This window comes from Scomber scombrus, chromosome 12, assembly GCF_963691925.1.
Source record: "Scomber scombrus chromosome 12, fScoSco1.1, whole genome shotgun sequence".
NCBI lineage: Eukaryota > Metazoa > Chordata > Actinopteri > Scombriformes > Scombridae > Scomber > Scomber scombrus.
The window spans coordinates 13,117,384-13,145,300 of NC_084981.1; the positions used below are offsets into that span (position 1 = coordinate 13,117,384).

The 27,917-nt window shown below is 37.8% G+C and overlaps 1 protein-coding gene across 3 annotated transcripts; it reads left to right on the plus strand.

Annotated features, from left to right (window-relative positions):
- Positions 1-27,607, plus strand: col21a1 (collagen, type XXI, alpha 1). 3 transcript variants are annotated; one of them, XM_062430062.1, is made up of 29 exons: positions 1-169; positions 5,552-5,679; positions 5,866-6,426; positions 6,512-6,677; positions 6,751-6,979; positions 9,174-9,344; positions 10,841-10,918; positions 11,943-12,026; positions 13,380-13,442; positions 13,767-13,820; positions 13,909-13,962; positions 14,074-14,127; positions 18,873-18,926; positions 19,027-19,080; positions 19,164-19,217; positions 19,742-19,795; positions 21,585-21,629; positions 21,740-21,793; positions 21,876-21,929; positions 22,975-23,028; positions 23,197-23,268; positions 23,651-23,686; positions 24,448-24,492; positions 25,490-25,522; positions 25,607-25,753; positions 25,877-25,931; positions 26,016-26,207; positions 26,287-26,364; positions 26,499-27,607. In XM_062430062.1, the coding sequence occupies exons 2-29, from the start codon at positions 5,583-5,585 to the stop codon at positions 26,684-26,686; spliced, it is 2,880 nt and encodes a 959-aa protein (XP_062286046.1). In that variant the 5' UTR covers positions 1-169; positions 5,552-5,582; the 3' UTR covers positions 26,687-27,607. The 3 variants fall into 3 exon arrangements, 2 of the variants coding, with proteins under 2 accessions (XP_062286046.1, XP_062286047.1); XR_009927011.1 differs by lacking the exons at positions 26,287-26,364; positions 26,499-27,607 and having other exon boundaries at positions 25,611-25,753; positions 26,016-26,083; XM_062430063.1 differs by lacking the exons at positions 26,287-26,364; positions 26,499-27,607 and having other exon boundaries at positions 25,611-25,753; positions 25,877-26,150.
- Positions 27,608-27,917: the final 310 nt, after the last annotated feature.

Genomic DNA, 27,917 nt, shown 5'->3' on the forward strand with positions numbered 1-27,917 from the left:
AACAGAGGAGAGGGAGCTGCTGGAAAGGGCAGGCTTTCATTCACCAGAGAAACATGTGCACTTCTCCACAAATTCAGTTTCTGTAAACCCAGGGCTGTGAACAGTATTGATTACTGGCTCTCAATGAGAGGATTAACGGAAATTCACTCAAGGGCTTGGACACTTACCGGTAACTTTTTGCTTAATTTGTGTCATTTTTGTGAGTTTACTGTATTTCTGACATTAACACATGCTGTTTTGCAGACACAGATGTTTGGTATTTATATGCATGAAGATACATGTGTCATATGTCGTTTATCATCAGACAGCAAATTTTAGATTGTCAGATTCTATGGAAGATGATTTTGCACATTCAGTTGCAGAAGCTATTGACAGATTTTAGTGCATATCATTTATTTTTCAATGTGCAGTTTGTTATGATGCGGTAACACTGTTGAGGTTTGTAATAATCCAGCACTGCGTCAACATTTACTTTAGTGTCCTTTACTCTGTGCTGCAGCAGTTGCATATTGAAGACATTAAGTTCAGTTATCAGTCCCTTGTTTGCGCTACTGTCATGCAAAGAATGAATGGAATCATCTCAACATTTTTTCCTGGCCATTTCACTTCTCGTAAATGGATTTTTCTTTCGTATTTTTTGACTCTGTGCAGGCATTTGTCTAGTGCACCACAGTACATGTATTGTAGTCATACAATTTTGACAGATGTCAACATTATATGTACAGCATATGAAGAACAATCATTTTTGTGACTAGTGCAAAAAATATTTAAGAATCTAAAAGTGTCTAAAACAAGACCCCTTCGATCTGGTGGTTTACAAGACATTATTTAACCATTTGGGATTAGTTGAACAATTTTCTACGGGGGAACAACTGATAGGGCTTGGCTTTCCCTTGTTGCTTGAAGAATTTGGCAGCAATAAATTCCCCTGATCTTGGCAAGTGCTGTTCATGCTGAACAGCAGTTGTTGTTTCTGGAATGGAGCAACTTCCTTTTGCCAAATTTACAGCAGATAACTATAACTTCAACAGTGCAAGTGGAGTTGAAACCTGCAGTTACATAACACAAACTACAGAATCTAAACATAAGAACATTTTATGTTTTACTTTACTAAGTCCAATAATTCAAACACGATATTACAGTTTCTGCAAATAAAAAAATGTCAAATTTGAATCTGTGGTCGGATACTGTGGACACAATCTGTGTAATAACTCAGTCGCCCACCCTCGAAAACTGAAACATAATCATTTGTTCAGCAGCTTCCTGAACATCATATTCAGCTGGAACCAAACTGCTACTAAACCATAACTCACATAAATCTTAAGTTTGCAAAGTATTGCAGCAAAAAGTTGAGTACAGGCTTTACAATACTCAACACAGAGTTCATGTCATGTTTTAGTTAGTTTTAGTTTAGTTAGTTAGTATTCAGGGCAAGGATGTCTTTTTTTAAACTTCTGAAGTAGGTATTCTTTAATAGTTTGCATTTGGACATTGCAGATCTTCCATTCCATCACCATGACCAACTTGTAGCTACACAGTGTTTGCCTAAGAACATCTGAGATTAGTGGGGTCTAGTACTAACATGCAAGACAAGCGCACCTGTTAGTTTTGCTACATTATGCATGCAGTTCGTCTCTAGGCATTATAGCACAGCATGTGTAATGTTGCGTTTTTATTCCTGGATGAAGGTTGCTTCCCTTCATCATGACTACATGTGTTTGGTCACTGTCCATAGCCGGAATTTCACTGTCTGATGGTGTAAATGAATTCCATGTGGCTCAAGCAGAGGTGTAGAAATACTCAGTTTGGGGAAAGTCAGTCGAGGGGAAAGTCATCCTGGCTGGACCCTTCCAGTGAGGGGGTTTTCCAACAACCTCCTCCAGCTCTCTAGTGGGGAAAATTCTGAAGAAAATGGCTTGCACAACTGCAGCAGCTTAATGCCTCGTTCAACTGTATTACTTCAATGCAGTGTTAACATGGTGGAAAAATGCTGTCATGTTAAAGTCGTGACCCCTCTTTGGCTGCACAAGAATAAAGGCATTTGGGGGGGGGGCCAAGGGTTACATCCTGGCCACTGTTTTGTTGACCTTTACGTGTCCTGAAAGAGCTAAGAATAAGGTGTATGGTCAAATTCCTTCCACAAGTCCTGCTTCTTACAGTATATGAGTAATATCTGGTCCTCATTTGCAACTGCTTCCTTTCAGGACGTCAGCAGTTTCTTTCACGTGCTTGAAACCACTGTAAAAAATAATTTAATAGAGCAGCCACAGAAACAACATACAATCAAATGTCTGCCGTCGGCTCAAATGGAGCTCTAGCTCATTATCACCAAGTGTAAATATGACTCTCATTGTTTAAGCCACTACTTAAAATCCCATTTCATCTCTAATTTCATGAGCATGGACATGCAACCATTATTAAACTGCACTATACTGCTACATGTTGTTTGCAGCACTTGCAATAATATTAGTTAAAAATTTTCAGAACTTAATTTGATGATACCGCATGCATTTATGTAACATGCCTTTTTATTTTTTTTACTTGACATTAGTTGATGTTAAAGGACAAATCCAGCATTGTGTCATGTGTTGCACTTGCCTTGACATTGCTTCATTGGGATTTGTTTGCCATTTCTGAGTGGGTGGAAAATTTAACATCTTGATAACCAAGAGTATCTGAGTCTTCACCAGAAAAACAGCAGCATTCATTGATTAAAATGACCCATGACTTTTTTGTTTTGCTGATAAGTGATGTATTGGTAATACAAAAAATCTTCCGAACAGGACTTAAGAGGCTGCAGCCACACTAGCAACACCATGTGGCTAAACATAGGTACAACAGAGCTAAATGCTAACAGCCATATGCTAACATGGTCACGATGATAGTGTTCAGGAGGTAATGCCATGCTCACCATCCCAGTTTAATGTGTTAACGTGCTAAAGTTTGCAAACTGACACAAAAAATGTGGTCATAAACCAAAGTACTGTAGAAAGTCAAATTGTGTTATTAAATTCTGATGTTATTATAGTTAAAATATTTCAGTCTGGACCAAGTGATTAATTAACCAGCATTGACATTTAGCTACACTGCTAATGTGGCTAAAACTAAGGACATTTGTAATTTTCTCAAATCCATGCAACGCATGACTTTTTCAAAACACTATGAAAAGAGGAACATGAAATGTATCTGACTTTGAAACTATACCAACTTGTTTCAGAGTCTAAATTTACAAAAATAAAGTTTGCCTTCACTTCACCCCACTAGTGGAGTACTAGGTCAGGAATATGTGGGTTGTTTTGGAGTGTACAAAAGACCTGCTGTGTTGTTTCTGTGTGTGAACTTGTTGTAAGATCTAGATCAGATAGATCATTTAGGCTACATGTGGGAATTCTATCATTCAAATCTGGCAACCACCTTAAGTAAAGGTTAGATTGGGACACAAACTCATATATTTGGAAATCTGTTTGTTTTGAGTTGAATCCCAGAAGTATAGCTTTGTACAGGAAAGTCATTTTGGACCCACAGGTAAATCTGAAATTGCTTCCCCATTCAAATGTAAAAAATAATAATATTTGAGATGACACTGGCAGTCTAAAAAGAGGAATAGTGCCTTCTGTATTAGCCTCCTAAAACTCAACCCATCGAGAAATATTTCAAAATGCAGCACTCAGCCATACAGTAGTGATGTTGTTGTAGCTGATTGGGAGCCTTAGGCTTGAAATCACTAGGGATTGAGTCAATCAGTAAGGTAAAGGAAAGATGGCTGTAGGGCAAAACATCAGTACAATGGAGGTTGTCTTAGCAGAGCTGACACGGTGGATGACTTAGAAAAATATAAAAGAAGAGCTGGAGGGAATATGGATACAAGCCAAGTGTTTAGCCAGCATTTTTCCAAAATGTCACTTTCCTATCGTGTATGTTCAGGCATGCCTACACTCTGGTGTAAAATAATCCTACTCCAATGACACCACTTGTGACATAACTACAGTAAATGATGTAGCAGCATTTGAAACTGGTTAAAATTACTTCATCTGTTGATGGGAAGGAAGATATTACAATTGGTTTTATCCATGAGAGGGAAAAGTGTGGGAGTGAATCTTTCCTGGGCAGCCATTTTGTTGCTAGGCCAGAGGTGGCCAGAGATTGGCAAATTGCAACAGATTTGAGGAAACAGTTGATAATCCCACAGGAAATAGTGAGCACTAGTTTAAGTGTAGTTGTGGTCAGAGGTCCAGTGAATTGTTTACTTAGTAAAGCTGACAGTGCCATGTGAGGATGTGGTAGATGAGGCTTAAAAGGAAAATGCTTTGGTGTACTAAGGCGGTAGAAGCTGAGCAGCAGGACTGGAAAGATGGAAGATGGGCGTACTTAGTGGTGCAAGTAAGTAAATTATGGATTTGTAGGGAGTGACATCTGAGGCAGCAGTGGGAGGTAGATGGTGGCTGTTACTGGGAATTGCACTGGATAACTCCAGTGACATACCCACACTCGCAATCAACCAATATCAATGTAAGGTTTGCACAGATAATATAGTATATACTGCACTATGTGTATGCTTGTATTTGAAAATTGGAATTCAAGGAAGAAATTCACATTTTATATCCAAATTGTCTTAAAAAAAAAGAAAGAAGGAAAACTGTATTATATCTTTCTCCATTTTTTGGTACTTGGAGGCCTTTTTCAGGATTGTCTTTTATCTTTAATATTCACATCAGTTACTATGGTCGCAAATAATCAATGTACTGTCCTGTATGTCTTGTGCTTGGCTTGCCAAGTGCATTGATTTACAATGATGTACCAAATCAGTTTGTATGTGCACACTTCTCTGCATTGATTCCAAACTTATAGATACTTTCTGCCATCTAAAAAAATGACATTTGAAGGTGAATGTCCCCCAGCAACAAGTATTTCTAAGACACTTCTATCCATTCCCACTGTAAAACAACTAATCTCCACTAAATAATTAATTGAAATCAGTATCAAATACCTCAATCTGGACATACTTTGTTCAGTGGTAAAATGTAACCAACAAAATCGAATAACTAACCTGAATGCTGAAAAGGTCACAAAGTTAAAATAAATCAATCTTACTTTGTGCATGCATGTATGGACTTCCTGCTGTCATGCCATGAGTCATTAACAAAGTTTCATCAGATCAGCTTCATCTCACACTTTGTTCATCTTTGATGCATCATTTAAAGAGACAGCTTGACCAGGGTCTGAGATTTCTACAGAATCATACTCGAATTGTTGTTTGAACTAATGTATAGGTTGAAGAGTCTGATTAAGAGCATGGTCACAGACAGTAGACGTAGAAAATACATGTTGCTCAAGGTAACATTTCAAAATGATCAGTAGCAGGATAGATTTGTGATGTTTTTTTATTTCAAAGTGGAAGGAATTAGAATGGCAAGCAAATATGGAAAATAAAGTCTGAGGTATTAACTTCTGTCAAGGCAAGAATAACATGGGGTCTACATGTCACAAATGCTTGCATTGTCCTTTTCTTTTTTTACTGAAATACAAAGCATGTTTTTTCCTTTCCCTGTAGGTGTACATTTGGAACTTGGTACTGCTGCATAATGGGTTACAAAGCGACATCCATGCATTTTGTCTTAAGATGCCTGTGCTTCATGCTTCTCCATTTGTTTAGTGCAGCACAAGATGAAGAAATAAGAAGTAAGAGTGCTTCTGTCTTCATTTTTCTCACACTTTGTTATGCATGTTGTCCATACATTAAACTGTCACAGGTGGCAAAGGTGAATTCATGCACTGTAAATATCTTCCACCAAAGTAGATATCATTTATTGAAACATTGAATCATTTATTTTACACTGCTAATATTGTATTTTTTGTCTGCTTCAGGTTGTAGGACTGCACAATGTGATTTGGTCTTTATTCTAGATGGCTCATGGAGTGTCGAGGATGTCAATTTTGAAATAGTAAAGCGATGGCTAGTCAACATAACCACAAGCTTCAATATCGGACAGAAGTTTACCCAGGTTGGAGTTGTCCAATACAGCGATGACCCTAGAGTAGAAATACCTCTGGGGAAGCACTTCTCTAACAAAGACCTCATCAAAGCCATGGAATCCATTGAGTACATGGGGGGAAACACAAGGACAGGGACCGCCATTAAGTTTGCTACAGACAAACTGTTTGGCCTCTCTGAGCGCGGCCCAGCAGGCATTTCCAGAATAGCTGTAGTCCTTACAGATGGGAAGTCTCAAGATGAGGTTTTGAAAGCAGCAGAGGCAGCAAGGAAAAAAGGAGTAATTCTGTTTGCGATTGGTGTTGGGTCAGAAACGGAAGCGGCTGAGTTGAATGACATTGCGAACAGGCCATTTTCAACTTATGTCTTCTCTGTTGAGGACTACAAAGCTATTTCCAGGATCATACAGGTCATACGACAGAAACTTTGTGAAGGTAAGCAACTGCTGATCCCAACTGTTGAAGTGAACTCAAATGTTATGACGTCAAATATAACTTGTTCTATGTTTGTCTTCTGCAGAGACTGTCTGTCCCACAAGAATTCCTGTAGATTCCCGTGATGAGAAGGGCTTTGATATTCTCTTACATTTAAATTTGGCCAAAAAAGCAAAGAAAACACAGGGGACATATCATGGCACTAAGGCCTATGAAGTGACACCTCGTGTTGACTTGAGTGAAGCTACAAGGTAATCAATGCTTTCATTCTTCTTCTTCATCAGTGTATTCAGAGTTGACTAACTTTCATATATGAACATCCAGGACACTTTTTCCTGATGGCCTGCCTCCATCGTATGTGTTTGTGTCCACGCTGAGGTATAAGGGATCAGTGGCAATTGAGAACTGGGACTTGTGGAGAATACAGACAGTTGATGGAAGACCTCAGATGGCAGTGACTTTAAATGGAGTGGACCGCACCGTCATGTTCACCACAACCAGTGATTCACCAAGTGGAACTCAAACTGTCACATTTTCACAACAGACAGCGAGGGTACGTTAATACCCTTTATTATTAGTTTGAGAAAGACTTCAAGGGAAATGTTGTATTAGTATTGTATTTGCATTGTAAGGAATACTACACAACCTACGATAACATTTGCATAATGATTTCTTTACATTTCCAACAGGAACTGAACACAGTTTGGGTTACTTGCTTTGTGGGAAATGTCAGATCCAGGATTCTAGACTAGATTAGACTAGATAAGTAACTAGAGATAACAAAATGTTTTAAACCAATGCACCTTCAAGGTTTAAGCATTTTTCTTCAGCAACACACACACAATACTTGTCATATAACCAATCAGCTATAATCCTCTTATTCTCACATAGCATGTGTAAGCCTGCAGTAACCTTTGCAAGTACAAGTAGGAGCAAATAACAGGTTATATCCCTGCCCTTGAAAGGCAGCACTACCATATAATTGAATGGTTTAAGACAGACTACATAGTCTATCTGCAGTGAAGCTTAATAGCTGCAGCAGGTACATAAAAGGTTGTTCGTAGGAAATAAAATACTTTGACTTTTGTAGCCCCCTTTTAGGCGCTTAAAAGCAAATTGTGTTTCTCCTCATTAACTAAAGGTGCTGTATTTGGATTTAATACTATATTTATTTTAAGGCACAAACTGTGGGAAGAGAGAATGGAAATTCGTCTGGGAAAAGCAGGTGGAAAACTTTCATTCAAGCACCATTCCTTTCCCGACATGCGCAATGCACTTCAAAACAGTCCAGCATCAGCTCTTACTTTGTGGCACTTTTTTGCAAATCAGATGAATTGCGACTGGACTCATTTACGTCAGTAAAATTTGCAATGATGCAAAAGTTTGCTCCCCTGAATGTAATTTGCAACATGCTAGGTATATATTCCCCTTAATGGAATTTATTATTTGTAAGCCTATGGTGACCATATCTCTCAACATTAGGTCACTTCGAGTAGGGACATTTCGCTAATCTCCATTACCAACAAATGTCATATCAAAACTTTTATCTCGCCTCCTTTTCAGTGGAGAGTTTGACTATTCTCTGGTGTCTGTATTCAGCTGAGCATTGTTTGTGAATGAAAAGATACATCACACTGTGAGACCAATGTGTGACCACAAGTACTATAGATGATGTGTTTTTGTATTTCAACAGGGACCAATAGATTGGTGGCACCAGAGAAATGAACTCCCTTATTGCCTCACATCAATTTAAGAACGGAATTAAACCTTTATTCATATTAACATTTTAACTTTATCATCTCAATAGTTCTAAGTCAGTAACTTGTAAGTACCTCATTAAGTACAGTTGTCTCCAGCTCTTGAACATGTGGTATGCACATGATTAACATTTTATATGATTTTCATCTCATTTTCAGGTTATAGGTACAGATTGTGAACATTAAATATGCTGCCAAATTGTTGTATTTCCTCATTCTCAGCCAACAAAAGGTGACGTAGCATCTATAAGTTTTATTTTAGCCTATGGTTAATTGCAGTTGTTGAAAGGTAAACATAATACGATTCAATAAAAGATTAAAAAGAATTCAGATTTGATACTGGATTGGATTTTGACTAAATGCTATCGAACCCCAGCCCTACCAGAAATATAGATAGTAGTATAAATAGTATAAATAGTATATAGATATCCCAAAAACAGGTGAAAAATGAATCAAAGTGGGATTGCATGTTATTACAACATCAAGATTTACTTTTACAGACATCATTTGAGGTTATTTACTGTTGGCTCCCGTGGTAGTTTTTCTATCACTGTTTCCTGACCATCCCAAGCCAAGTATCTCAGATGACTGTACACACACACACACACACACACACACACACACACACACACACACACACACACACACACACACACACACACACACACACACACACACACACACACACACACACACACACACACACACACACACACACACACACACACATTGGTGGTTTACATTAGGAAGTTCATAATATTTGAATAAATGCTTCTGATTCGTTTGTATTGCCCAGGTTCAAACTCATCAGATTGCCCCAGTTACATCCATAGTGTCCATCCTGCTTCCTGCTGTGGAACCAGATATAACCAGATTTACTATACACATTAACTCTTTTCTTGTTCTCTTTGTCTTTTATCAGCACACTGCCAGGATGTACCATTGTTTTAATGACTATTTCCTGTTCTTCTTTTTTTATGGCAAAATAAGCTATTTGATGAGAAATGGCACCAGCTGCGACTGCTGGTCACTGAAGAGGATGTTACTCTTTATGTTGATGACCTGGCAATTGAAACTCTGTCCTTGGAGCCCCCTGTCGGCATTTTCATCAATGGAAAAACCCAAGTTGGAAAATATGTCAGTAAAGAAACAACAGCTCCAGTAAGTTCAAAATCAACGACTCTATTGTCAGAAAGCACACGTTTTTTGGTTACGTCATTTAGTCAGAGTCGAGGGAGGAAAAATACAAAAGTAAGATAACTTAGCTATAGACACAGGGAACAATTTGTTTAATGAGCAGCTGAGCAAATTCATTACTGATATACTGTATTTCTTTAACAGCATCACACAGCAAAATGTAGTTTATTGCTGCCTCCTCAGAGACATGCTTAACTCTGAGGATAATAAATCTTTGGGAAAAATGAGTATTTTCATCCACAAGGTCTTATTAATCTTTGTTTTATTTGTCTCAGTTGGCACTATCTGTGCCAAAAATGCTGTATTTGTAATAAATTATAATTGTGCTACGTTGGAATTTTCTTTGCAGAAGATAATATAGCGTGCTGTTTCTTGAACATTGATGCAAATGCACCCATGCAAACTTAATTAAAGATTTTAATGCAATAAAGTTATGGAAAAGAAAAATAACTGCTTTCTGCACAATACATTCTTTTATACTAATTGCAAATTTGATGTATCACATTTTCTTATGAAACAATAGCACAAATCAACCATTTAAAATGTGTTAGACACATATGTCAGCAATTAGGGCAGGTTGGGCATTGTTACATTTCTGGCCATAAGTATGACCAATGGAATAACATTTATTTTAAATAAAGTATAACAAGTTGTGCATGATAAAGGAAGAAAAGTATAATTTATTCACAAACAGCATTACATGCAATGAGAAACAATATGAGAAGGTCTGTGCAGTGCAGATAATCCTTTAATTGAAGTGAATGTTATGGTGTTTACTGAGCCATTGTTCCAAGAACAAAGTGAATAATACTTGTAAGTATCATCTCTGTATAAAAACTTACAAGTGGAAGCAATTTGTTATACCCTTAAAGCCACAGCAGAATGGGGTGTAATATAATTTTGAATAACATTACAATCATTAGCATGAACCGTCAGACTTTATCATGTTTAAACCTAAATACAAGTCACTGTAATGATTAACAAAATGTAGACGATATTGCTGTAGGTTGATCAGTGCCCCCAGTCACGCAGATGCACAAATTTTTTCACGAGGCTGGAAATAATATAAATCATGTCATTTTTCTGCTCGCATGGTAACTGAAGAAAAACAGTCTTTGGGACATTCTGGAGCCATTTTAACAGCAACATCAACAAAACACCAAATAAAGGCTTTCTAATGGAAGAATAGTGCCATGTCGCTTCAGAACATTTCCAAATACTGAGGGAGGTCTGGCAACATGTAGCTCCATGCCCAATTGGGCACTTATCTTTTCTTTTAGTTTGGCAGTAATACAATAGCAGTTTCAATAAATAAGTGGCAAAGTACTGATAAAACTGAACTAAATGTTACAAATTACCCCCATATTACCATTTGTTTGTTTTGTTAGCTTGCTTGGAATAGACAACAGTGGAAGTTTTCTCTTTAACATGAATTTGATCATTTTTTACATTTTGTTCAGTTTGAAATTCAGAAACTTCGCATCTACTGTGACCCTGAGCAGAATACCAGAGAGACAGCATGTGAAATACCTGGAGTCGTAAGTACAAGATTCTTCTTGGCTCTGGATGGTTTTTTGATGTTTTTAAGTCAAAAGGCAACATAGATAACTTCTTCTCACCTTGTCCAACCACATCTGTTTTCACTTTGAAACACACCGCACTATGTCATCACTAGTTAACTCCATGCCTTATACTACATGGCATTAAATAATTTTTTTGTCGTATACTTCATCAGTAAAGTGAACTGTGGTATTTTGTTGTAGGAGTGTAAACTCAGCAGAAATTCACTTGAAATCACATCTGTTTATGAATAAAATAATATGTTGGAGGAGGACCCATGGCTCTGCTTCAAACATTTTGCACTCAGTGTATTTTTTTTATTATCTGCTGGCTCTAACTGTGTTTGTGAAGCAGTGGCCCATTGTTATGTTGGCTTGGAAAATGCTGTAACTACAAAGCCAGTGCCAAATTACTGTTTTTAATGCAAAGCTGTTGGATAAAAATATCAAAAGAGACAAGATGAGAAGCATAAACGTCTGCCAAGTACCAACTCTCTCTCTCTCTCTCTCTCTCTCTCTCTCTCTCTCTCTCTCTCTCTCTCTCTCTCTCTCTCTCTCTCTCTCTCTCTCTCTCTCTCTCTCTCTCTCTCCTGTCTGCCTTCATTTATGATCAAATAACCAAGTTCAGTTATCAATCTCCTTTTTAATGGAGAATCAGATGATAATAATCTCAATCCAGTTTATTTCAAAGAAAAAGGAAATCCAGTTTACAGGTTATATTTCACCAAAAAGATCTGATCATATTCAGAGCTAAAGACAGATTAAATAACATTAAATTGGTCATTATATTTATTTTTTTAATCTATTAACAGGGTTTCAGATTTCTTATTGGATTTTGTGAAATGAACAAACATTATACTGATACAAATAACAATATTATGAAAGGAGAGACATGATTTACAACTAGTGTTGGATAAGTATATAATTCTGTACACTATGCATAATTCTGTATGTGCAATTAATGTCTTGCCTATTGAGTAAGAGTCTTGTTTTGTTTATACAGTGCTCAAACAGTCCTGATTACACTGAACCAACTCAAGAACCTTGTGTTTGTCCTCCTGGAGCTCCCGGACTTCAAGGCATGAAGGTCAGTTACTCCAAATATTTTTTCTTCTCTTTTTTTCTTTTTCTTTTAATCGAAAAACAATGTCACGAGCAAAGTTTTCCGCCCACACTTTGGCAAATTGATGTTCAAGTGTTACCTAGAGACTTACCTAACCTTAAATAGTAACTACTACATTCCTGCTTAACTGTAAAATTGAATGATTAACTATGGGGGCCACCCTGTTGTGCCCAAATAAGATGGAATGCCCTATAAGGTGATTATTGTCCCCACGCTGTGATTAATAGAAATACACACACAAAAACACACTATGTACTGACAATCGAGTCTGTGTTGTCCAGCTCCCCAGTGTTCAGACAGTTGTTTAAATATTTACTTTAAACAGTGATGGAGATTAAGTATAAGGAGATAACTAACTATGTGTAAACATAGAAATGACAAAGACACTAATCAGCTTCTGTTGGGGGACAGAGAACAAACTTTCTCCCTCTTATGGCATAGCCTTGAAGAAATATGTGCTGAATTCCCAGGTGGTGTCTGAATATTGTTCTCCACGTTGCATAATTATGTGATGAGCGCATGAGGTTGCACTTTAACAATAGGTCAAAACCAAGTGCAGTCATTACAGCCTATAAACAAAGATTTCCTTTGTGCAAGAAACTGAGCTGTGTGGGAAGTTTTAGCACTTTTATCTCTTTTCCAATCCAAATATACACACGTACCTGCTGATCTCTGCTTACTGTTTAACGAATTACGGATGCACCAAATAGGCTCTTTTCTCCAGTAAGTCAAATTGAGGCTTGCCATAGTGCGTAAGTTGTGGTTAGTCCTGTTAGATCCCGTTGGACTACACTGTTTGCTAAAGCAAACCAGACCGCTGTCTGAGATAAATAATGGGTAAAATGGAAATTTACTGAAATAAGGAATAAAACCTACATGTCCGTCTTTATTGATCACAGGGTATTAAACAATGCCGGTCATAAAAGCCTTTCCACAAGTACCTCAGAGAGATATTACCTTAGCAACAAAACTCTTTGTTAATAAAACCTACATGGTTTCGGGCATGTTTGTGTTTATAAGGTCACCAGTACGCTTTTACTACATTTACTAATAGATCCAAAATGCTGGGACTGTTGCTGGCTTGCAGATGGTCCTTGTAACCCCACATAGTGCTCTAAGATTACTGAAACTAGCATACTCGGCACAGTTTATAGATAAATTAAATCAACACTCTACCCCTGAGAAGGCATATTGTTACCATGTTTTTGATTTATTCATTTATGCTGCTCTGAGGTTGGCGCCTGCGTACGACTGACAAAGACGTAAAACAACTTGCTTGACACACATGATTAAATTACCTCATTTTGTTGTCTTTAGGGGGAACAAGGAAACACAGGCAAACCTGGTCAACCTGGACCTGCTGGTGCTGATGGTAAGCCTGTGAGTACTACATAGTTCAATATACAAACATACAGAACATAACCACTACACTGTTACAGCATATTCACAACAGCAGCTCAGAAAATGCCAAAACACACTTCAGTTAATGTATCCATTAAGTCAGAACATTTATGCTTGTTAATTGTGTATGGTAACGGATTGCTTCCGAATGCTCAAACACAGTGCTAAATATACTTGTTTACTCATTTTTCTAAGAGTCTAGACTCATCCGGAGAACATGCACACAGTTGCAGGATGCAGCTGTTTAACCAGGTTTATGTATCTCCCATCTTTTTTTCTTGTTAAAAAAAAAATCAATTTAAGGGTATCCCTGGCATTAGAGGAAGTCCAGGCCTGACAGGTCCTCCAGGAGTAGAGGTAAAATCATTATCATTTCATCTACTGTATCATTAAATCACTAATAAGCATCAAGTGTGGACATTTTCCCCCATCTTCCTTCTGTCAGGGTCCACGTGGGCCAGATGGGTACAAGGGAGAGCAAGGGAGGCCTGGTGTTTCGGTAGGATGGTCAAAAAGCACATTTGTGGCACAATTGGTTTATCATCATGGTGCAGTACTAAATTGTGACCATTATAAAGCCTATTTTTTTAATGCATTTTTTTTCATTCAGGGTGAGAGAGGTATACCTGGATTACCAGGCTCACCTGGACAACCAGGAGAGAAGGTGAGGATATTGATTATTCAACAACGGCACTTGTGTTTTTGCTAGATAAAACAATGTATTTGTCAAAATGTTCATATTTTAGATGCTTTTTCATGATCCTCTGTAACTTCAGTTAAGGCATGGAAGATGAGTCAAAATGAGAATGCATGAAACAGAATGATTTCTGTAGAACAAACGTGTGATAGTCAAAAAATACAAAACCCACATTGAATTACTGAGAGTAAATCTTCTTTTTATGAGATAAAGTGTAGGATTAACAGGAAATCCCTGCTAGACACATCAACTTGAACCGTTTGAACATTGTTGCATCAATCACTCTGGTAACCATATGTTATGAATATAAAGCCAGTTCCCTCGAGAGGGTAAAAAATACAACTTTCTATGCTGCAGGACAAGAGCACTTTGCAAAGAGAGCATGAGGGCCATCAGAGACTTTTAAAAAGTGTTCATAGTTCCTGACTTTAGTTCTGCCCTTTCCTTAAAAAGCTCAAACAGTCTTTATTTTTAAGGAGCCAGAGTTATGGTATGTCTTTTCACTGTTGGTTGTGCTTTAACCCTCACTTGCATCCACCCCTGCTCCTTGGCTTCCCAGTTCAAATATGAGTTGCAGGTCCAAAGAAAAGATGTGAAGGTACAGGAATCAAAGCAACATGTACACATCACTTTTTAGTCGCCACTGCATTTTAATAACCTCAGATACATATAAATTAGTTATCACAGTGAGGATCATATAATATCCAACACTAGAGGCCATCAAATTGAAATAAAATCTCATTCAGTGAGACCAACCTGGATGCAGTGTACACCACCTGCTGCAATATTCTTTTATATAGCAGGCACATAAATACATCTTGGATTAATTTTCTTTTACCATATAAAACCTGTCAACTCAGCCTCACAATAGTAGGACAAAAATCTCTACACAGAAGCCTTCAGTGACAGCAAAACTGATTCAAAGTATCCAGATGTTCTGAAATCAGTACACGATCTGAAGGCCGGCCAGCCCACAGTATGTGTTGCCTTACTCTGGGTGGATGATTGCCTCTTCCACTGTGCAGTCACACAGACTAGAAAATTTACATATGTGATTAGACTCAATACAGTTGGTGCCGCATGTTAGTATTAGCTGTCAGGATATTTAACAATGCTGAAGAAGCCAAACACATGCGAGCCAAAAAGAGAAAGCACCTGTGAGCTGAAACGTGTCGGCTGCTCACATCAGGTCAAACTGATACAATAACCCACACAAAATGGAGACTCTTTAAGGGAATCTGCCAGTATTCCTCGGAAAAATGCAGTGTCAAATAAAAGTAAGCAGTGCCTAAGTGATCCAGCAGTAGTAGAAAGACATCAACCACAGGCACGGCACACAAGCAAAAGCCTGACAGTCCTACAGCTTTGTCTAGAATTTTTTTTTTTCTCTGATCACTTTGATGTTCATCTAAACAACTTTTTGCTATCAGCGTTATTTTGAAGTACAGTGACATAATGCATCTTCTCTAAACTACATCACGTCTGTCATATCATCCTACGTTGCAATCATCATGCTTGGCCAGTTGGCTGAAGTAGAGAACAATTCAAGCAGTTATTGTCATTTTGAAAATTTTCTCAGCTGGACACAGACACGTCTGCACCTGGAGAAAGGTCTGCTATAACATCTGCCCAATTGTTTTACTCACAAGTCCAGGATGTATCAAATTAAGTTTTTACTAGTGCTTGGACTGTCTTTTTAACTTTCTTTGATTAAGTCAAATACTTTGGGTTTTGGCCAGGCAAAAACACGAAGAGCCAAGTATTATTGGCGCCTGTCCTGTTAATGATCAAGAGGATTTACTGTATCTATCTAATTTCCAGTTATACAGCACTTGTGCATAAACTTAGTAACACAAAAAAGTTCATTTAGCTATTTGTGGATCCCATTTGATGTGATCTGGGTACATTAAGTGCTCAATATTTTCCTGAAACTAGTTAAATGTGGTCAAGTTGAGCTCAAAATTACCTGTAATCTAACTATATCTACCTATAAAACCATCATCCTCTAGAGGCCATGTTCCCTCTTGTGCCAACCAAACAAGAGCGGTTTCAAGACATTACGTCAATCAGTAAAATACTTTTACAGTCAGGCGAGACATGTCACACACAGACACTCACAATACACTGAAAAAGTGTTTGATCTCAACATCTACTAAAATGAGTCACTTTTTACACATCACTGTGCCATTAAACCAGCACATCTGATCCAAAAACAACTTGAATAACGGCAATAAATGGATCAATAAAATGACCCCCTACATTTCTAAAACGGTATGTAAAGCACCACTTTTATGTGAAACAGTAAAGGGCTCAGTTGCCTTTTGCTCACATTCAAACTTTATCCATTTGGCATTCAGCTTTTAAATGATTTCTTGTTGACGCCAAGTGAAAAGACTCCAAAACTTTAGACTTAATTACATTTTCCTCAAGTCTGAGTCAAGAGGTGTTAGCTCTCAAGGAAAGTCAAAGGTCCTTCATGCAAAACAAAACAAGGACGAAGATGTCTTCAACCATTAGAAAACAGTAGAAAGCCACTTAAGCTTCACTTTAAGTTAGATATTCACACTACCTTCTCTCCACACATACAAAACACATTTACATTTAACTTTCCAAATTTTTCCAATATTGAAAGACCACCCATGGACATATAGTAGTTTTATTTTCCTGGCACAGGATCTGGTGAACAGAAACATGAGTCTGTTGTATTAAGACAGAAGAACATGATTCAAGGACACATGAGGAAGAAGGACTGTTAGCAACTTCCAATAAAAGTGGCTATGTTTGTGTATTCAGTCTGTGATAGGTGTTCATGACCACAGTCATTAATCATGTTTGACAGGATATTTCATCGCTAATTATGTGGGCGCATCTAGTCTGTGCTATTGATCTACAGTATGTAGTTCATTTACTATATAATTACCTCCTTAGCTTTGATCAACAGAGAAAATTGTTCTTTCTGGCAAACAGGTGTGACTTTGATTTTTTTTTCTTGCTCTTGGGGTGAACATGTTTATACACTGTCGCTCATAAAGTTGAAGAGCACAAACACAAGCTGTTTGGGGCGGCTGTGGCTCAGGAGGTAGAGCGGTCGTCCACCAATTGTAAAATTGGCCGTACGATTCCCAGCTTCTCCAGTCCACATGTCAATATGTCCTTGGGTAACGGTGTGTGTTAGTTTCCCTCTGATGAGCACTGCATGGTAGCCCCTGCCATCAGTGTATGAATGTGTGTGAATGGGTGAATGAGATGTAGTGTAAAAGCACTTTGAGTGGTCATAACGACTAGAAAAGCGATATATAAGTACAGTCCATTTGGCTTCCATGTTAATCCCAGAGGTGTTGCTCTTAACCCTTCTGGCAAACTAAATAGTAGTGTTGACCAGAAGAAGGTGAAGAAAACTCCAAGCCTTTCTTACAGGCTCCATGCTAGCTGCATGACTCTAGGGATTGGTCAGTTCACCACTTTGGTCCAGACTGATATATCTCAACAACTATCAGAAGGATTGCCATAAAATCCTGTAAAGACATTTATGGTCCCAAAATAACTTTGGTGATCCTTGATTTTTCATCATGGCTACCACATATCCTGTTAGATATCTCAGCATCTCAGCCTATTAGATGGAATGGCACAAAATGTTAAAATTCATGGTTTATTCATGATTCCTAAATTTCTCAACGACTATCGGATTGATTATCATGACATTGGTTCAGACACTCATGCCCCAACCTCTATGAATTGTTATAACCTTAGCGACCACCCACCTTTGACTTTTCATTAAATACACTCAAGTAGAGCTCTCATTTTGTCCAATGTTTTGTTTTATGACCCTGCAAAACTGTTTTTATGAGTCGTTGGTACTTGTTTATGCTAATTAGTAAATGTTGTAACATGCTACATTAAGACAATGAACATATTAGACAATATACCTGCTTAACATCAGCATGCCAACATGAGTATTTAACTTAAAGAACTGAGTTGCTTCTCTTTTTAAATACAGTTTTATGGGGGAATGCATCCAAATACAGTCAAGTCCACAGTAAAAATGTCATTCACAAATGTCCCTGAGCCAATCAGTAATAAATGTCATTTAGTTAAGTTGTAAAGTAATTTTTTCCTTCATGAGTTGATTAGTATAATTTTCAATGATAGAGTGCAAAATCTGCGAAAAGCAGATGCAGTAATGTCCCAGCTGTTTCCAAATCTATGTTGTTTTCCCTCCCAAAAATGTGAAAATGCAGTGACGCATCATTCCTCCATGTTTTGGCAAAATTCTGCAGATACAGTACTTAAAAAGCGTTCTGTTTTAGGTCATCCAGTTCAACTCTCAAAATACCAGAATGATGTAATGAAACATGTCACTCCCTTATGTTTCAGTCCAAATATCTAAATTAATTTTCTCTACTCGAAAAAAATACCACTGCTGACTAACACCAAGCACTGACTGCACAGTTGAGAATGGGTAGTGTCTGTGAGGTGCTCTTGTCTCTCCTCATCTGACTGACAGAGACTTGTTTAAGAGTTTAACAAACTATTTTCTCTATATTAGAAACAAGGATATTTCAATGAGTGATGAGATTCTAATACTGTACATATATTGTGATCGTGACTGGAAAGTTGACCTAAGCAAGGCCAGCTTCGAAATAGCATGAAATACAAGAGTTATTTTTACATCACTTCTCACGATCTTTCGAAATCTTTTTTTCTGTTCTCAGGGCTCAGTAGGATCCCCAGGGACGGCAGGGTTGCCAGGAAAAGATGGCCAAATGGTGAGGATGTAGGCAATCCTAATGGTGAAAAACTGACTGAGTCACTGATCATGACACAAGAAAATATAGTAATTTTAATTGGGTTGAATGTTATTTTCAGGGAGAAAAAGGAAGTGTGGGACCTCCTGGGCCATCAGGATATCCAGGAGAACCCGTAGGTGTCAAACAATTTAGAAATATGTCCAGACCTCATGTGTGATTATGATAATGTGTGAAAATCTCTTTCTCTCCTTCCAGGGTCTACCTGGGAGGGATGGAAAGGATGGATTACTGGGGCGGCCTGGTCAAAAGGTCTGTTTGTAGTGACAATACAGAACAGTATGTTACAAAGCTCTTTCAGGGATTAGGGGAATAATAGAGGAATGAGGTTGGATAAGAGGCACATTCTTAAAAGATTTAGCTGTTCCCAAAAGTGCTGTTGTTGATGTTTGGCAAAACATGCAAATGTAGTCATACGGAGCTGGTGTCCCCCTTGTCTTTTTCCAAACCCTATTTGACAACTTTCATAAACATAAAAGTTCTTCAATGTTCTTAGATTGATGACTATTTAATGAACTCCTTATTAAATGTAAAATATATGAGTACTTGTCAGATCTCATAACTATCAATCTGGATGAAAATAAAATGTGTTTATAATCAAAAAGCTGAGCTGTTCTGTTTAGTGTGCTTTTAGTTTAGCTGTTTTTGTATTTGAATAGTATAATTTTATTGCTTTGAGGTCATTATTACTTGTGTCTTCCTGCTCATGTGTGTTTCTCCTATTTATAGCTTGTCATCTGTCCCTTTACCATTATTTTTTTCTCCAATGTATGAAGGGAGAAGTGGGGGCCAGTGGTATCCCTGGTGCTGATGGAAGGCAAGGCCACCCTGTAAGTCATAACACAGACAGTACTCATTAAACATGTTTGATATTTTGTAGATTGCCTGCGCTTCAGGCATTGGCTTAAATCATTACTTGGACTCCAAGAGGTTTCAATGCAAAATATCAAATGAAATGTGCAATCAATTACTACAATATAAGTTCTTGTTAAGATTTTGACTTTTGAGCAAAGCATCTACACATTTGTGTGTGTGTGTGTGTGTGTGTGTGTGTGTGTGTGTGTGTGTGTGTGTGTGTGTGTGTGTGTGTGTGTGTGTGTGTGTGTGTGTGTGTGTGTGTGTGTGTGTGTGTGTGTGTGTGTGTGGTACTTAAAATACAACAGTTTAAGGTTTGTCACAGACAATAATAATCAGCAACAGAAGAGGGAAATTAGACAAATACAATAGTTGGTTTGATAGAACACACAGATTTGCATGCATTATGTTTTTACTGTACTAAGACTGCAGTGTGTTAACATACTGTCACAAGGACAGAGAGCACCCCTGGCAGCCAGAAATGTAGGGGTATTTCCCCTGTAGTTCATCCCAGGGTAACCCTGTTATGTAACAAGCAAGCTAAGGCTATAATTGAAGGCAGTGAAAGTAACTCATCGAGGGAATGTTGTGGTGCTCTGGCAAATCTGTTTTAGGAAGAAAGTGTTTCAACTGGGCAACCACCCCAATGATCATGGTTGTAAGTGTCGTCCAAAAGTTTGTGATGGGTCTACAAAAGATGACTCAGTTGCTCCACAAGGCTGTTAGCTATTTTCCTCCACAAGAACAATAGAGTTAGCAATGTGTCAAAGAAAATACAGGATTAGTACTGCATTTCCTCAAGTTAAACAAGATGCACTTAGCACTTCAGTGCTAGGCTGCAACACAGATTTCTTCACCTATATGTTGGTTGTACATGTTCAGGCAGCTCTAACTGTCTGTCTGCCTGAAAACTTAGCTCATGTGCTACCAAAAACTTAAGTCTGAGGCAACCACTAAGCATCTGCAACCATTTATCTCAGAAGAAAATAAACTCAAACAAAAAAAACTAAAGAGGCTTTCCAGGGTAATTCTGCTGTATGTGTTGACTTCTAATGTATTCAGTATTTTTTTTAATACATTTGTATTTGCTTTCTTTTTTTCCTCAGTGTATTTTAAATATCAATTACTTTCCTTATTGCAAGAACCAGCAAATAAAATATTTGCAAAGCCCTTTTGCAGCATCTAAAGAGCATACCATTTGACATGGTAATGAAAACAGTGCTCTACTATTGTAAAAAGCCTTGTAGTTCAAATGAATAAAATGGAACACTATGTTTTATAGTGATTATATTTAGAAATGTATCATTAGACATAATCTAGCCTCAAAAAATTGAAAACCATGTTTCTCCACTCTTGCTGTCTACAGCTAGCCTAATCTTAGTTCAATCAGTTGCCTTTATAGAACATTTGGCTTCAATTGTCACTGACACAGTGAAGTCATTATGACAGAAATGAAACTGGAACGTCTCGTTCTTCACACTGTTTTTAGATTCAGTTCAGAAGCACCCTATTAAAAATGCGACTTCTGTTATATCATTTTAACCTTTGACAGTAAATGAGTAATGCATACAGTAGACCAAAATATGAAGACATCACACAGACCTTCTTAATAGAAAAGGGAAAACCATTCCAAACAATTCAATTTCCATGATCTTGATTATATAGTGTACCTAAATTTAGCATGCAAGTTTTTTTTTGTTTTTGTTGCCATTCTTAAATATAGTGATGATCTGCACTACAGTGAATCTCTTTTGTTGGTCCTAGGGTATGCCTGGCTTATCAGGAACAGAAGGTGTGAATGGACAAAAGGTGAGCCCCTGCTTTGGTAACAAGCTCCTTAATATGTATAAGAGAAACTGAGCAATGATTTTTGCATCACTCTTTGTGATTATGTTTGACTGATATGTTTCTTCTCTAAGGGGGAGCCTGGTTTGCCTGGACTAAGGGGCTTCAAAGGATTGACTGGACCACCTGTGAGTTGATAACTTATGACCATTTATTAACAGGTTCAATGTGTTAATATTGAACAAAAATGATTTTCTCACTCTCCTGCAGGGTGAGATGGGTTTGCCTGGTGTACCTGGTGTAAAAGGACCAAGTGGACTCAAGGTAATCATTAATGCCTGCATGAAAAGTCACTTCCAGCTTCTTCAAATGGCTGTGTGCAATGCCGTTTGCAGAAACAATGGCTGAATTTCATCTTACCACGAGACATAAATAAGATGCAACACAGCCTCCAAAATGAGCAAACTGTACACTACATAAAAAGTGTTCATTTGTACACTTTCCATCACTGGGGCTGTGAGAGAAAAAATGAATGGCTATGTGACTTATATTATCCAGTTTACTCCTCACATGAGATTGTCCACTCTGTTTAGCTGCACAATTTGAAACTGCAACCCAGAAAAGTCAACTGTACAGATCAGCTCAAAAGCTGGCATGAGCAACCAACAAGTTGCAGGATGAGCCATGTCATAATTTAAGTTGACCACAAGCACAATGTAATACAGTTAACCTGCTGCCAACATTTGCAGGCGGACCTGGACAGCATGACGTCACATGACAGTCCCTTCCAAAGCCATTTCTTACTAAAGAATACATAAAGAAAGCCTCTTGGGTCAGCAGCATTACGTGTTTTGTTTGGTCACTGTTATTCTAAAAGACATTTCAGCAAAAGTGACGATCTCTTGGCCTGGCAGCAGTGCTAAATTAAGCAATGATCCGGTCTTATTGCTTTCGTCAGTGGAATTTTGGTGGAAATGTAAGCAGTGTGTGCTTGTTTGGTCTGGACGCACTGTCTCCTAATCACTTTTCATTAGCTGATCCGCCTTTAACAAGCCAGTGTGTATTGGGTGAATGGCACACAAGTCAAAACCTAGTTTATGGACAGGCAGGCAATACTTTGATTTTATGGCTGAGCTTCAGACTGCAATTACTGAGGCTTGTTCAACTGGATGGAAAAGAAAGCATACGACTAGACATAATCAAACTTTAAGCTTCAATACACCAAAACCTCATGAAAGCATGCTTCAGTGAAAATGAATTACAATAAGAGAGTGAAAATTCCAACTACAATCCAGTCAGTGATATAATGTGGATGCTGATTCATTGTATGTTTTCTGTAATATAAGACGTGTTTTATTTCCTAATCAAGGGGACTAAAGGCGAAAGTGGAAGTCCAGGTACACATGGGACAGCAGGGCCTGCGGTATGTTGATACTGAATTTATCTTAATGTGAACCTGGCGACATTATCCCTAATTTAAAATACTGTCGTCATTTATCATTAAAACTGCAAGTGAATATTCAACAACTGTTTATCGACAATGGTTACAGTGTGTTCCTTTGTTTTCATATTTAACTGAATGCTTTCCCAGGGAAGAGCAGGGGAACCAGGACAAGCAGGTCAGCCAGGGCACCCGGGCATGACAGGCCTGAAGGGCAGCAAGGTATTTCCTCTGTGATTGTCTCTGCCGGTACTGTCTCTTCGTCTCTTCGGCTGTATCCAGTTGACATCTTTAAAGATATATGATTATTGATTATAAGAAAATGTTGTTGACAAGTCAGGGTTAAACAATTATATAATCAATGTGTACTTATATTTATTCAGACTCCTCTCCTCCAATAATGACTCAATGTTTATAAGACAAGAACTGTAGTTGTTTTTCTGGACAATTTAATCGTTGCGTGTCATTTTGAATAAAAGACATTTAAACAAGGTGAGTTTAGTTTTCTCTGTAGCCCCAAGCATCAAGACATGTTATGATGCTATCTTATTTCCAGTAAAGCATTTGGACTCTGTGTTTGAGGTATTATCCATGTCTTTTTCAGGGTCAAAAAGGACATACAGGTGAAAGAGGAGAGATGGTAAGGTTTGAGACAAAATTACACTGCTGCAAACACTTAATTAGTCACACACAGATAATGCTATGATCATGTTGACCTCTGTAATGCCAATATAACATAATAATAATGGACTGAGAGTATATTTGAATCACAGCGAGTGTAATTTATCACCATTACTGAGAGTTATATTTTGGTTTGGCACCAGAAAAGGTAGAAAACACATGAAAACAGAACACATGGAAAAACATAACCAGCTACACACTGACAAAAACTAATCATTATGATTCTGTGAGTCACCTTATGGAATTTATCCAATAATTGTTTAAGATTAAATATTGTAGCTATTCAACACTGTAGTGAGTTTGTAAGTAATGTACCACTGTTGGTGGAGAAATATAGTCTTTATGTAATTTGACTATATATATTTTTTAATCCAGTGACAATACAACTTAATTTATCATTGCATGTTATTGAGCCTTTTGGAAGTATAACTGCATATTTGCTGTTCTATTGACTTCAAACATTGTTCGCCCCATTTCATCAAATTGCATTAATTTCATGCCATGAAAATAAAATCTACTGTGTTATTCAGAGAATTAACCCAGGAAAGGTTTTTATATCATAAAATCACATTAAATTGGTGTTAATATGTTATATTTAATCATGTTTTATAGTGCACTCTGCTTTAAATGCCAGTTATGTCATGCTTTGAATGCATGTTCACATCTAAAACACTGATTGTGTTTGCTTTCATTTGGTTAATCTGATTATTTTCTCACCAGGGAATGAATGGTGAAAAAGGAGAGCATGGTCGGCCAGGGAATCATGTAAGTTTAATTTAATGTGTTCTGTTTTATGTTGAACGTATACAATCAAATCGGCACCAGTAAAAATACACAGTATATCGCTCATGCTTAATATGACACATTTGTATACTAAAAAAACAAAAACAGGCAAATAAATACTGAATCACTAAGATATTGCCAATAAAAAAAGTTGCATTTCTATTTATTCAAATTAAAAATGCACATTTTTTTAATCAAATGCAAGTTTCTAGTTCATGAAAAGAAAAGAAAAGAAAAGAAAAGAAAAAATATATTTTAAAGCACAGGTGTCACATTGTTCAAACATTTTCCAAAGCTAAGATTTAGCTGAACTTATCTGTCTGTTTGTCTGTTAGATATCAGCACAGCTAAGAATAGTTCATGAGACTTCATGAGAAGTCAGGTCATGGGCCAAAGAAGAACTTATTGGTCTTAAATGTGGTTAGCGCCACCATGTGGCTATTTTTGAAGCACTTCAAATTTTCACACATAACTCTTGAACAGTGAGGCTTGATTATACTATTTTCCTCCTGGATTCCTTGGTCCAATACGTTTAATCTATTCTTATAAAGTACAGCCATTTTTATGTATAATGATTTTCTGCCATTTCATTTTTATTGTATTGTAAAACATCTTCGTGCAAATCCAATCTTCACCAGATTTGGTACATATTTATAATTAATCTTCCACACGCTTTTCCATAATTGTGGCCAAGTTCTCAAAGGCATGGCCTATTTGACACAAATTACCATCATTTTTCCAACACATTTAGCCACTGTATGCTGTTTAGCCTATTGCTGGTGTTTAATATTTACAGATGGTCAAAACTCAAGGTCTTGATTTTTGATGGGTGAATTATGTCTGACTCATTTCAAATGTTCCAAGTAGTTTTGATAGTATTTTGCCATTCCTCAAACATCTGTATTGAAATTTTTATATAATCAGAATAACACATTTTGCTTTCTAATTTTTAATTACTTATCCTGATTTTGATTGACAGGGCTCAACTGGTCCAACTGGACTTAAAGGAGAGGTATGTCAAGCTGAATGGGTCATGACCTGCAGCCAAACTGAAATATTGTGTATACTGCTAACACTGGGCTTGTATTTTTGCCAGAAAGGGACAACAGGGGATACGGGTCAGAGAGGTCAACAAGGTCAAGTGGGGCCGCCTGGACAGCCGGGTAACACAGGCCCATCTGGCCCCCAGGGGCTAAGGGGAGGCGCTGGTCCTACTGGCCCACCTGGACCTGAAGGCAGATCTGTATGTGTCATACAGATGACTATTATTCTTTTTAAAGCATTTTTATTATGATGTTATATCTGTTTTTGACTGACATATTGGCATTCAGTGAAAATCCATGCAATCAATCACTTTTTATTACAGGCGAGTGAAATATCTGATGTGCACATTCGTCAAATTTGCAGAGACATTATTCAGTGTGAGTATCTTGTGTCCAACTCTTGACATGTTTATGTGTGTTCTCAACACATATCTGAAATATTTTCATTGTCTATCATCCTAGCTGAGTTGCCTTTGCTAATGCTGAGCCACCAGCAGAGTAGCTGTACCAGATGCCACAGTCGGCCTGGATCACCAGGTGTGCCAGGTTCAGCTGGGCCCCAGGGCATCAGGGGTCTTCCTGGTCTGTCTGGGTCCAGAGGACAGCCAGGTCGTCCTGGTCTGCCGGGGCACCCTGGTATTAATGGGATTAAAGGTAAAACCAGCATCAAATTATCAATATGTTATCAAAGCTATTTTGCAGTATGTTCTCACAAAGGCACTTGTGTTCATAGGAGATCCAGGTTTCAATGGTGAGAAGGGGAGCCCTGGTCGAACCACATTTGGAGACCAAGGGCCACCTGGGCCTCCAGGTGAGCAATTTGAGTATTATCAAAGTTTTTCTTAATTTAAGAAAGTCACATGTACTCTAATTGGCTGAGAGATATAACAGATGTCTCATGTTCAATGTCACCTTTTGAAGTGATCATGGGTTTTATTTCTACAGGTCCAATGGGTCCCCAGGGATACGGTAAGCCAGGTCCTCCAGGTCAGCCTGGAACCTCTGGTCTAAACGGGGCAGAGGGTAAAAGTGGTAATCCTGGCATCCCTGGTCAGCCTGGGGTGTGTGATCCATCCATGTGCTATGGTAGCATGATGAGGCGGGATCCTTACAGCAAAGGGCCAAACTATTGACGTAAAGCAACATCAGTGCAGGCACCAGTCTAGAGCTGATGTGGAACAAACAGCCATTCTCAGGAAGATCTCATCTTTACAATTTCTCTCTGTAGTGGAAACAAAACGGACCTCTTCTAACACATTTTATGTGATCTCAGACAATCAGCAGAGCTAGATCCTATCACATTTTCTCTGTTGTTATGTTGTATTGTTATCCAAATGTCTTTGAACAAGCTCTGAGTGTTTAATGGTGTGAAGAGAATTCATCATTGGTTGCATTTAATACCTCTCATCTGAACACCCTGAACTCATGTACTACAGTGCATGTATGTGGTTTGGATCTTTCTCTGGGCAGTGTGGCTGGTACATTTTCCCATATTGCCCCCTGGTGTTGCTTCGTTGCATGTCGCTCTCTAATTTTTCAGTGCACATTGAGTTCAGTAAAAACACATCATCCATAATCTATAAATTCCATGTTCATTGAATAATTTCACCTTGAATTACATCTGAAATTGGCCTGTTTCAGCACAAAATTCTGTACGAGTTCCTGTAGCTGATTATGAGCTGCTGTAATCCTGTGTTCCTAAAGCATTCAGTTTGACTCTATGAAGGTAATGTTATGTATCACCCAAAATAAATGATTATTTCCCCCTATCACAATACCTATTCATTCACAAATAATTGTATTCCAGCTAGTAAGTAAAATGTTTTACCATCAAGAAACCACTGATATTTTAGTTTTAAATTATGTCCTTTATGCCCCCTAAAAGGCTTATCTTTCATTACTGTAGCAGGTATTTTATTGTTATTTATGAAACTGAGTCATAACTGTGTATTTTAGCATTGACATGTTTTAAACAGCTTTTGTAATTTTATTATTTTTGTCTTAAGGGGACGTGTATGAATCTTTTTCTTTTTCTTTTTTTTTTTTTTTTTTTACTAGAATTAAAACATCTTAATGATTTATCGATTGAAGTTATTTTTGTTATTTGTGCTTCAGACTTTCAAAGTTTCTGATTTATTCCAGGACTCCATCACATCATCTGTCTCCTTCTCTTTCTACTGGAAGTTTTGGATGTGGTGTTTGTGTGCTGTGAACTCTATTTCCAATTTGAATGAAGTGTCAAAAAAAGGAAGATGTTTGATGGCTGTGAAACGAAACAAAAGAGATCACCACTTGGGTCTTCACACAAAAGACACAGCACTAGAAAAGTTGGATAAAAATGCTGAAAAGCATCTGTAGGCGGTG